Source organism: Martes martes (assembly GCF_963455335.1).
Source record: "Martes martes genome assembly, chromosome: 16".
In the NCBI taxonomy this organism is placed as follows: Eukaryota; Metazoa; Chordata; class Mammalia; order Carnivora; family Mustelidae; genus Martes; species Martes martes.
The window spans coordinates 47,008,243-47,020,970 of NC_137904.1; the positions used below are offsets into that span (position 1 = coordinate 47,008,243).

The following is a 12,728-nucleotide window of genomic DNA, read 5'->3' on the forward strand; positions in this document are numbered from 1 at the left end:
ATTTGCAATCTCAGCAAATCATTAAGAACTTGAAATCACATACTAGTCTAAAAATACATGCACACCTGTTTGACATATCAAATTTTCTGGATAATTTGACTAGAAAAAGAAAGAACTGGTTTCCAATAAAAGCCCTACATTGAAAAATTAGCAACTTTAAAAACCCCGTAAGAAAAATAAACCTTTTTCAGAAATGCATGAAAATACAGCAAACAATTCTTGAGGCATTCAGAAAGACAGGAAGACAACAGTTTAATTCATCTGGGGGCGCCTGAGTGGCTCAGTCAGTTAAGCTTCCAACTCCTGATTTCAGGGTTGTGAGATCAAACCCCACACTGGGCTCTGTGCTCAGTGCGGAATCTGCTTGGGATTCTCTCTCACCTTTTCCCTTTGCCCCCACCCCCCCCATCGCTCTCTCTCTAAATAAATAAAATCTCAAAAAAAAAAAAAGAATTACTCTGAAACCCATAGTAACGTATTTCTTTTACTACTGGCTGGTTATGATAGATCTCTATTCAGAGGTCTGACAAAACTTCTGCACTAGTTCACAGGTAAAGAAGTATATGTATAACGTTTCACACAAAAGGAAACACAACTTAAAGACGATTGCTGTAATTACATTTAATACATAATAATGTAAAATTATAACTAGCCATTAATACAGACTCCAAATCTGAAATATCCCTCAACTGGCTTTATAGGTTATCACAAAAAGTAATAGCCCAACCTAGATAATCCACAGTATACAGCAGGAAGCTGAGTCCCCAAATCTATATATATTCTTCCCAGGCTCTACTAAGCCTCTCCTAACATACCTGACATTCCTTAACTGTTAATTCCAATATCTGAGCAACTTCTAGGTGCCAGACACCGGCTCAATGCTAGAAAAATGAATAAAACAAAGACTTGGCATCCAAGGAGTTCTAAGTCCAGTGTGAGGAGATAAACTATAAGGAAGTATACAGTAAGAAAGGTAAAAACACAGTGGTTAAGGGGTAACACTGGTCCAAAATACCTGAAAGCTACCTCTTCAACTGGCTAGCTATGTGGATCTGGGTAAGTTTTTCATTGTAAAATGGGGATAACAGAACCTGCCTTACTGGGAGATTACATGAAATAATGGTGCGCACAACAAAGTAATAAGCACTCTATACTGTGAGCTGCTACTATTACCAGTAAAAGTGCTATTACTGAAATATGACCAAAGTGCTATGGGAGCACAGAAAATGAACTAATTCAACTTAGGAAGATGTCAGAGGTGACACCAAAACTTTTATATTGAAGACTATAAAAGTACAGTAGCAGGAATTCAAGATAGCTAAGAGCATATGCAAAACAAAGAATAAAAAAGAGCCTAGCAAGGCACCCGGGTGGCTCAATCAGTTAAGTGTTCGCCTTTGGCTCAGGTCATGATCTCAGTCAGGGTCCTGGGATCAAGCCCCACTCTGCTTCCCTGCTCAGTGGTGAGTCTTCTCCCTCTGTCCCTCCCCTTGCTCATTCTCTCACAAATAAGTAAAATCTTTTTAAAAATTTAATTAAAAAAAAAAAAGAAAGAAATAAAAGAGCCTGGCATGTCCAGGTTAACAAAAGAAAACTGAAGGATGGCAGGACAATGAAGTGAAAAGAAAAGAGATACACCTTTTACAATGGCACCAGATGCTCCAGTCTTTTTTTTTCTTTTTAAGATTTTATTTTTGGGGCACCTGGATGGCTCAATCATTAAGCAGCTGCCTTCGGCTCTGGTCATGATTCCAGCGTGCTGGGATCGAGCTTCACATTGGGCTCCCTGCTCAGTGGAGAGCCTGCTTCTCCCTCTCCCTCTGCTGCTAACCCTGCTTGTGTGCATGCGTGAACTCTCCCTCTCACTGTCTCTGTCAAATAAATAAATAAATAAATAAATAAATGGGTTATATCTTTAAAAATATAATAAAGTTATTAAAAAGAAAAAAAGATTTTATTTTTAGGGCCACCTGGATGGCTCAGTTGGTTAAGTGTCTGCCTTCAGCTCAGGTCATAATCCCTCGGTCTTGGGATGGAGAGCCTGCCTTCTCCCTCTCCCACTCCCCGTTTGTGTTCCTCCTCTCAGTTTTTCTGTCAAATAGATAAATAAAATCTTAAAAAAAAAAAAAAGCTACTTGGATTAGATAAATATCTCCAAAATATCCTGGCACAGGGCCCATACCAACGAACAGTAGCTGACAGTATCATCACTAGCTATCACAGCAGTCAACTTCTGATGCTGCAACAGTCAAGGGTGAGTTTATAGTACCCGAATTTGACAACATCCAGTAGAAGTACCATCTCCTCTCCCAGCTACCTTTTTACTGACACAAATGAAAATGGACTGATTTTATCTTTTTTTTTAAATTTTTTTTTAAGATTTTATTTATTTGACAGAGATCACAAGTAAGCAGAGAGACAGGAAGAGAGAGAGAGAGAGAGAGGAAGGGAAGCAGGCTCCCCGCTGAGCGGAGAGCCCAATGCAGGGCTCGATCCCAGGACCCTGAGATCATGACCTAAGCCGAAGGCAGAGGCTTTAACCCACTGAGCCACCCAGGCGGCCCCTGATTTAATCTTATTTCTTATCCTTTATGATGCCATGCTAATACATGGGCACTCAATAAATGTATGAGAAATGGAATTGTCTGGTAAACCTATGTACAGTGAAAAGGCCAGCAACAAGTCATAACTAAATAAGTTTATAACACCAAGAAGTTACCAGAAAACAAAAATAATAAACATACCAACCATTTCCTACCAGATAGTTAACTGGTAGAAAATGCTGCCATGTACAGTGCTTTGCATACTGTAGATAATACTAACACTCATCTCCTCAAAAAGAGGCCAATCTATACACCACAGCAAAAAGAACACTACCAAAAAAAATAAAAGATAAATAAAAAAATAAATCAGAAGATAAAGTTCAAACCCCTGCTCTGAATTAGGCAAAATAATTTATCTGGGCTTCAGTTTCACCATCTCTAAAATAGAGTTCTTACCTAATCTATCTACCTCACTGAGCTACTGGAAGAAATTAGACAAGAATGTATCTAAGCGCACTTACTAAACCGTAACAGTATACAACTACACAATTACCATTCTTATATCCAGGTTAGATGATTTTATAACACCCTGATGTCTTAGTTCCCTAACTTCCTTTCTTATGATCTTGTCCTCCATTCTACTTTAGCCATTTCACTGTCATGTCATTACCAATAATCTCAACCCTTCCATAATCTCTATTTCAAGCACTGTGCTCTACCAACCGTAACAGCTCATTCCCTCTAGTACCTCCAACTCCAATCATTCTTTTGTTTTTAACTGAAGTGTAATTAACAATGTTATATTAGGGGCGCCTGGGTGGCTCAGGTCATGATCTCAGGGTAGTTGGATGGAGCCCTGCATCAGGCTCTTTGCTCAGCAGGGAGCCTGCTTCCCCCTTTCTCTCTGCCTGCTGCTCTGCCTGCTTGTGATCACTCTCTGTCAAATAAATAAAATCTTTGGGAAAAAAAAAGTTATATTAGTTTCAGGTGTACAATACAATGATTCAACAAGTATACAATACAATGATTCAACAAGTCTACACATTACTCAGTGCTCATTACAGTAAGTATACTCTTAATCCTTTTTATACTTTTCCTCATCCCCCACCCACCTCCCATCACTCCAACAATTCTTAAACCCCATTGCAGACTACAATCCATTGATCCAACTTTTCCCTCCACCCCAAAAGTCCTTACTTATCTCCCCACCCACCAAGCATACAATCACAGTCCATTATTATAATCCCTCTCTTGCCCACACTCACATTAACTCTGGTTGATGGGGACTGGTTATCACAGCTTTAACTGTATATACAGCACATCTAACAACTGTATCTGAATTATCTTCCAATAAGAAAAACCGTGTTATTGTCTATACCCTGTTTAAACACCTGAAATATAACTAGGACAAAGGCACTTGGGTGGCTCAGTTGTTTAAGCTTCTGCCTTTGGCTCAGGTCATGATCCCAGGGGTCCTGGGATAAGCCCCATATCCTCTGGCTCCCACTCACTGAGCAGTCTGCTTCTCCCTCTCCCTCTGCCCCTCCCCTTGCTTGTGCTAGTGCTCTGTCAAATAAATAAAATCTTAAATAAAAAAAAATAATTAAAAAATAGCTAGGACACTCCTGCTTAGAGCATTAAAATAAAACTTATTGTTGTAGCCTCAGCTTTCACTTTTTTCCTATGTTCAATGGCTTAATCACTGTTCAAAAAGAAAAACAAAAACAAACAACAATTCTGCTTGTTCCACTTCTATACTTTTACCCCGGCTATTTTCTCCAACTGAATGCCTCCCTTCCTGTTCCTTGCAAAGATGCAATCCTATCGGGGTACCTGGGTGGCTCAGTGGGTTAAGCAGCTGCCTTCAGCTCAGGTCAGGATCTCAGGGTCCTGGAGCCCATCTGGCTCCCTGCTCAGCAGGGAGTTTGCTTCTCCCTCGGCCTCCCTCCCCTGCTCCTGCTCCAGACTGCGCATGCGCACGCTCTCTCTCATGAATAAATAAAATCTTAAAAAAAAAAAAAAAGATGTAGTCTTAGCTTTCAAGATCCAGCTTAAATGCTACTTTCTTCATAAAGGCATGCCCAACCATTCCACTTCAAGAGTTTTCTCATTTACTTTGAATTTTGTATTTACTGACTACGCTATTCATTTAACAATCTTGCTGATTTTGAGTAGTAAATACTATTGTTAGTTTTGTTATCTCTCGATCTAGGACAAAAGTTCCTTTTCTTAGCCTCAAGTTTTCTCTACACACACACACTTCTTACTACAACTACGATTCAAATATTATTTTAACAACCTTTTTAAAAATAAGTTTAGTGCGCCTGGGTGGCTTGGTTGGTTGGGCGACTGCCTTCGGCTCGGGTCATGATCCCTGAGTCCTGGGATCAAGTCCCCCATCAGGGTCCCAGCTCAGCAGGGAGCCTGCTTCTCTCTCTCCCTCTGCCCCTCCCCCTGCTTGTACTCTCCCTCCCTCCCTCTCCCTGTCAAATAAATATATAAAATCTTTAAAAAAAAAAAATAAGCTTATGTACTAGAAAATATTCTGAAGGTAAATATATCCCTTGGTATCTCTTATGCAGATACCCTAAAGCAGTTATTAAGCCAATTAAATTTTTAACCATTTTTGCTCCTTCTTCTAAGATACCTCATAATTTTACTTATAGCTTTACTCACAGCAATAAGGGAAATTACTGACACTACAGCATATAAATCCACAAGCATTAGCTTAAGCTTCTTGTATAGTCAAGATCTAAATTATCCAATTAATTTCTTGATTTCTGATCAGTATTATCTACAAAAGGTTGAAAAAGCAAGCTACTCCCTCATCAACACCGAAAAATATTACTTGAACTGTAAGATAAAAGTACTAACTTTTCCAACAATCATTATCTAAAATATCAGTCACAAAACATGATTGATGATTTTTTCTATTATAACTAAATCTGAAGAGCTGTTTTGTATTTCAATTCCATAAAACAGAGAGATAAACTGAATTCCTCTGTGAAATCAACTGTCAGAGAAGGATGATAACAAATAATCGAAACCTAATGAGATGAGACCAAATTAATATTACAAAGACATCTTCTCCTTGTTTGAATGATGCACAGCTCAAGATTTATCTTACCTTGACACTACTAGTAAAAATTAAAATTAAGTTACAGGAAACTACTATTTTGGCCCTAACTTTAATTTCTTACTATCTAGGGCACTTACTAAAATATTATATGCTATTAACCTATGTACAATGCCAAAATAACTGTGGCTATTTTTTCTTCCTTAAATTCCTATATTATGTATAATATATTAAATGCATCTGTTAAGTCACAAAGAAATCATTTAGTATGACAATACAGTATATTCTTTCAGCTGCATATATTTAAATTTTTGCATTGATTAATACAATGCATTAAGCACATTCAGATAGATTTCCACAGTTAAATGGACAATTCACTTTTTATAACTGGAAAATCATTACAACATCTTCTGGTATCCACTGCAATATCAAATCAATGACTTCTTTCAGTATTTGTGGTGGTCATTTGTAATTCCTTTGGTAATTAACCATGAGTCAGCTCTCACTTAATGCTAAATGGCGATGCTAATATGAAAAGGGATTTAATGCCAGACATACAAGCAAAAGTACCAAATTGTTTCAGGGAAGGAATGTTAATAGAATTCAAGAACTGGATGTCTACTTCAAGTTGGAACCCATTTACATTAATAAAATATTAGAAACTTATTAAGTCACAAGAAAAAAAATGAAATCTCCACATGGGTTTCAAATCCGTAATTCAAGATCTCATGAACTCCTAATCCTTTCCAGAAAATGGTAATTTTTTTTTTTAAAAGCAAACTCCACCACTCAATGTGGGGCTCAAACTCGTGACCCTGAGATCAAGTTGCATGCTGCACTGACTGAGCCAGCCAGATACCCCAGAAAATGGTCATCTTGGGAACAAGAGGACACTGTCCTTTTTTCATTTTATCCTATACTTAAAGAGATGGAAATTATATGGAAATATATCTCAGCTATGAAGCAGGAGAATCAGTATAGCTAATTATATATGGGTCTAAAAATTTTTTAAGTCACAAATTTTAGTTCTGGTTATATAACTTATCATAAAGATCTAAGAAAATGTGAAAAAAGAGTTTCTGTAGTACTCTAATGGGAACTGTGTGATACAGATAGAAAAAAATGGAATGAATACAACAGAGTCACCTATTTTTCTGTAATGCTGATAGCACTAGAACAGCCCTGTAAATAATCAGCCTAATAATGAATCTGTCTAGATCTGTTTCTTCTTCGTCTCAATGCCTACTTTGAAAACAAATAAGCATTCTGTCACATGAAGCCCTGTGATCGCAATTCTTGCCAACCCCACTGTCCCTCCAATGCAACTTGTGTTTTTCTCTGTGATGTTATTCCTTAACTGTCCCTTTTCCAGTACCCTTTACCTTGGATATTTACCTTAATCCTTCAAATAACCACCAGAGAACTTTCCCTTATGCTAACCTTACAGGGTAACTCTTGAACACCTGAAAATATACTAATCAATAATTTTGCATTTGTTAATAATCATGCCAATTTATCATCAGTATTTTGAGATCGGTACAGCCTTGGTTCCAACCCTTTCCACCTATATAATATGTATGGGAAAGGGAGTAGTAATGATTTTGCATAAGTTTCAGTATCCCAAGCAAAGTGTACACTGATTTCCACAACTAGTGTTATATCTTCCACATGATGGGAGACCCTGGAAACAGAGATTAGAATACTTGCCCATGTGTCATCTCCAGCACGTCTGCATTAGAATGCCAACTTTATTGCAAGATACCACACAGAAAATATACTAACATGATTCTGTGATCAAAGTATTTTAAAACTGTAACCTTCTCATTTAATGGTCTCAACTAAGAATTATCTGAAGGTCACATCCTGGTATCATACATGAAATACCAGGACTCTTACATACTACATAAAGTAACACATGACTTATTACTATTTACCATTATGATTACTTACATAGAGTATAAAAAACCCTTGGGTAATTTTATTTTTATTATGAACTTTAAGACTTATTTTCTCTTATTTTATTACTCATTGATTATCATAACTCTTTTTTATTAGAAATCTAATGCAAACATATTCAGAACAAGAATGAAAGGCTACTTTAAATCACCAGTTCTCTGCAGGAACACGAATTGAAGAACGTATTTCCTCATAGCATTCAGGAGCATCACCATTAATAGCCGCACAACCACTAAACGCTGAGCAGTGTATCTTAACACCTTACAGTTGTACATCCCTGTACAAACAAAACTTTCTTTAGGGAACCTGTAATTCAAAGTACTGAATACATCTATATCTTAAGTTATATATACTACGTATTTTCCATTAGTTTGTGTAACATTTTAATCTGTGAGCAAATATGCCTCAATCTGGTAAATGTAGGCAGAAGTGTCTCATTCAGAAATTGAGGTCAGATTCTTAAAGCAGTAGTCAGAACTTAAAACATTAAAAAAATAAATACATGAGTCTAAACCACAAAGATTTCCAAAGACAAAAAAAATCACTTAAAAAGACCACACAAGGGACACCTGGGTGGCTCAGTTGGTTAAGCCGATGCCTCCGACTCAGGTCATGATCCCAGGGTCCTTGGATGGAGTCCCGCATGGGGCTCCTTGCTTGGCGGGGAGCCTGCTTCTCCCTCTACTTGCTCTGCCTGCCACTCCCTCTGCTTGTGTGCAGGCGTGCGCGCGCGCTCTCTCTCCCCCTCTCTCTGACAAATAAATAAATAAATAATATTTAAAAAAAAAACACACAAAACAATGTCTAAACTAAAATAACAGTTAACAGTATGTCCTCTATGATAGTGTAACTCATCACTGTCAGAAGTCTCCTTCTAAGTCCTTGGGAGAACAAGAAACTGTTCTGGACAAAAGGGAACACAGTAAAAACTAAGTGTATAACCTCTCTAAAAGCTCACTTATTCTTCATAATTTGTAAGTTTATCCTCCATATTTGATGACTCAGTTAGTTATATAAAATATGTAAGTGGCAGTAGAGATAATGGTCATGAGCACAGGTTCAAGAGCCTTAAGAGCCAAGGTGTGACTCTAGGTGCTGCCATCTACCAGCTGTATATACCTGGCCAAGTTATTTAACTCTCTGTGCCTCAGCTGCCTCATTTGAAAATGAGCGTTAATAGTACCTACCTCATAGAGTTATTGCAAAGACTATGAGAAAATACACATAGGGGCGCCTGGGTGGCTCAGTGGGTTAAGCCTCTGCCTTTGGCCCAGGTCATGATCTCAGGGTCCTGGGATCGAGCCCCGCATCAGGCACTCTGCTCAGCGGGGAGCGTGCTTCCCCCCTCTCTCTGCCTGCCTCTCTGCCTACTTGTCACCTCTCTCTCTCTCAAATAAATAAAATTTTTTTTAAAAAAAGAAGAAAATACACATATAGGGTGCAGAATGGTGCCTATTTATTGTTAAAATGAAGTTAGTGAAAATGTTTAAATGTATGTCCTTAATAATGATTACTCTTTATATTCATAAGTGCTTCAGGTGGCATGCCACCGTTAATTAAGCTCCTCACCATATTACATAAAACACCTTTGAAACTTCAGGTGTTCCCAAATAAGTGAATCCACCTCTGACTCAATACTAAGTTCAAGATACCACAAACTGTCCAAAATTTGCAAGTGATGGTAAATTGGCAAAGAGTGAAATTTTATCATTTTTAGTTAACTTGCCAATTTAAAGCCAAAAAATGACAGTCATCTAGAACTTACTGGAGAAGATAACACAGAAAAATCTCTAGTGCTGTAAGAAGATATTTTTAAAGCAACAGGATCCATGCACTGTTCGGAAACCTACTTTGGATTTGTTTTCAAATGTACTCAATGGTTTCACCTCGTTTATCACTCAAAATCTTAAAAGGAGGCCACATTTAATTTTAATAACCCAACCTTAAAATGTTTTAGATATACTATATACAGGAGCACGCTATTACATTTTCTCTCTAATAACTTTTTAAATTGAGGGGCGCCTGGGTGGCTCTGTGGGTTGAAGCTTCTGCCTTCGGCTCGGGTCATGATCTCAGGTTCTGGGATCGAGCCCGGCCATCGGGCTCTCTGCTCAGCAGGGAACCTGTTTCCTCCTCCCTCTCTCTCTCTCTCTCTCTCTCTGCCTATTTGTGATCTCTGTCAAATAAATAAATAAAATCTTTAAAAAATAATAATAATAATAATAACTTTAAATTGAAGGATATCATTAATGAAAATCAGTATTTTTTCTCTTATTAAAACATCCGGAAGAAATACTACTTTAAGTTGTTTTTTTTTTTTTTTAATTGTAATTGACTATTTTAAATGGATGCTTTTTAGAAATGTTAATACAGGGGCGTCTGGGTGGCTTAGTCGGTTAAGCATCTGCCTTTGGCTCAGGTCAGGATCCCAGCATTCTGGGATCAAGCCCCACATCGGGCTCCCTCTCCTCCCTGCTTGTGCTCTCTTGCTATCTCTGTCACTATGTGTCTCTATCAAATAAATAAATAAAATCTTAATAAAAAGAAATAGAAATGTTAGGGGCACCTGGGTGGCTCTGCCTTCAACTCAGGTCATGATCCCAGGGTCCTGGGATCGAGCCCTACCTTGGGCTCCCTGCTCAGCAGAAGTCTGCTTCTCCCTCTCCTACTCCCCTGCTTATGTTCACTCTCTCACTGTGTCTCTGTCAAGTAAGTAAATAAATCTTTAAAAAAAAAAAAAAAAGGGAAAAAATAGAAATGTTAGTACAATAATTTACAAAAGTTTTAACATCTTTTAGTTGTCTAAAAGGTTTTCATTCCCAACACCCTATTTTACCCATAATATTAGGAGATCTGAATTTTAGAAAACCAACATTTTCCTAACTGCAGGAGTTGGTTATTTTAACATACAAGCAGGAAAGAAACTTAAAATACGCATACTATCTTCAAAGAACTTCCCATCAGGTTTCAGATAAACCCAACTAGAGCATCAGAAGAGAAAGTCATCTTACTTGAAAAGGTAGAGGCTTTCTCAATTTTTTCCAGGTGACAGCATTCACAATCTGCTATCCAGTTGTCAAATTCTTTCAAGGCCATGCAAATCTGTTTAAGTCGGCTGAAATTCTGTGGTTGACAGCCATTTTCCCTCATCACTTAATTGTCCATGTTATTTATTTTCAATTTTATTAGGTCACCTTGAAATTTTCTCCTCTGAAAAGCACTTGAGGATTTTAGTTAACAGGTCTGTTTAAAAATTACCAATAAAAGCCCACACATCTTGTAACCTACTCACATCTTATGGGGCTGGCTTAAAAAAACAAACAAACAAACAAACAAACAAACTCAGGGATCAAATGGCTATATAAGAACTGCTTCAACTTCCCTGCACCTACACCTTGAGATCCTGTATTGTGCTGCAGTTAGACAGCAGGCGCATGATCACAAGGTTTTTCAACAGCCCCTTGATCCCTTACTGCTGCAAAACTTCTCACAAGCGTTCCATGCACTGGACTGTTGTTAACTGCTTTACCTGTTTATTTACCAACTCCATCATCTCAGGGAACGCAAACCCTTCAAACTGTCTTCTGAAACGTATCTAGAGTATCCCATGTTACTCGGAGGAAGATCTGCAGCGGGATAAAAACTTGAGTTCTGATGTTCATTCTCCTGACCCAAATTGCTGTTGCCAGGATATGCGGTAGTAATGCAGTGGTTTCTTTGAGACTCTGAGGATGTATTTTACCCTAGAAACAGCCAATCTCTACTAAATCCCTTTTAGTCGCCGAGATTTCTGCGATAACAATGCTCAACAGGAAGGCATTTTAAAACAACTGAAAGACACGTTATTCTAATTTGGCCTTTATTTTTCCCCTCGATAATAACCTGTCATCACAAGGACATTTTTCCAAATAGCATTTGCAACTAAAGAAAGAAAAAAAGGAGCTTCTGGAGCTAGTTATCACGCGCTAAGGAAGTCCCTTATCATTACGCTTCTTAAAATCTTTCGAGGGAGGATTTGGGGCTAAGCTTACAGCGACCACAGTCCTGTAACTTACTCTTTTCCAAGCAAGATGAACGGCCTAATAACAGCAACATTTACGCCTAGGGAAATCTCAATGTTTGACCAACCAAGGAGGCGGCTGATAACTCAAGGATCCTTTTTCCATGGGAAGAAATGGAAAGCCACACAATGAAAGGGATTTACCATACTGAGGATAGACGAAGGACGACCCGAAGAAGAGCCCTGCGAGCAAAACCCAGAGATTCGGAAGCCCTGGTCTCAGCAACACCCGCCCGAAGCCCTCCCAACCCAGCCCTCTTTTCCCCCCGGGGAGCCCGCCCGGAGCCTTCACAGGCCCGGCGCACCCGAGGGGAGCACCGTCCCCAGTCTGCGGCCCAACCAGGCTTCCGAAACCCGCCCGAGCAGACCGAAGCTGCAAACCCGGCGGCCTGAGCTTAACAGGTAAGAGAATACGAGGTGAGAGGAGATGCGGCCTCGCCTCAAGCTGGGAGGCCCCTGGAGGAACTGGAGGCGGGAGAAGAGCAAGCCAGTTCGTAAGCCGGAGCAGAGCTTGGAAGGGAAAGAACTAGGAGCGGGGCATGAGGACGTCCCGGCTCCGCCAGCGCCTTCCCGGATTCTCGGTGACGCCCGTGTTTACCTGAAAGTCTCGATCCTCGTTGAAGCGGGAGAAGCGGTCCGCCATTTTGCCGCCTTCACTCCTCTCAGGACGACGCTCTCCGGTTCGCTCCTTCCCTCCCGCGACACCCGCCCCCTCGCTCCCCTCCCCAATTCCCCGCCTCCTCCCACGCCCACCCGGCGCGCGCAGGCGAGGGAGGGAGGAAGCGAGAAAGCGCGTCTAGAAGGGAGCCCCGTCGGCGCAGGCGCCTTTCAGCCCTGGAGGCGGAACCTTCCCTTAAATCCCCTCTCCGCTCGCGGCCCAGAGCGACCCCGACGGCAAGCGCGTGCGCACTCGCGCCGGAGAGCGGCAAGCGCTTCCGGAGAGAAAGGTCACAAGGGCGCAATACGCTTAGGTCCGGATGTTTTCCACCTGCTGGTTTCCCCGACTAGGATTTATTTTCTTGCCCTCTTGTCTCCGTGTGTGTGCAGAAGTCCATCCTCTGCTTTATTCACTAAATAGCAATATAATGCAGTG

The 12,728-nt window shown here is 39.9% G+C and overlaps 1 protein-coding gene across 6 annotated transcripts in view; it reads right to left on the reverse strand.

Annotated features, from left to right (window-relative positions):
• The window catches only part of GPATCH8 (G-patch domain containing 8), a 108,623-nt gene extending 96,110 nt beyond the window's left edge, over window positions 1-12,513 (reverse strand). The window contains exon 1 of one of the 6 annotated variants that reach the window (XM_080827371.1): window positions 12,234-12,513. In XM_080827371.1, the coding sequence (XP_080683497.1) occupies window positions 12,234-12,278 (45 nt within the window). In that variant the 5' untranslated portion in view covers window positions 12,279-12,513. The remainder of the gene's footprint in view (window positions 1-12,233) is intronic. The other 5 variants (XM_080827372.1, XM_080827375.1, XM_080827373.1 and 2 more) reach the window with 5 other exon arrangements.
• Window positions 12,514-12,728: the final 215 nt, after the last annotated feature.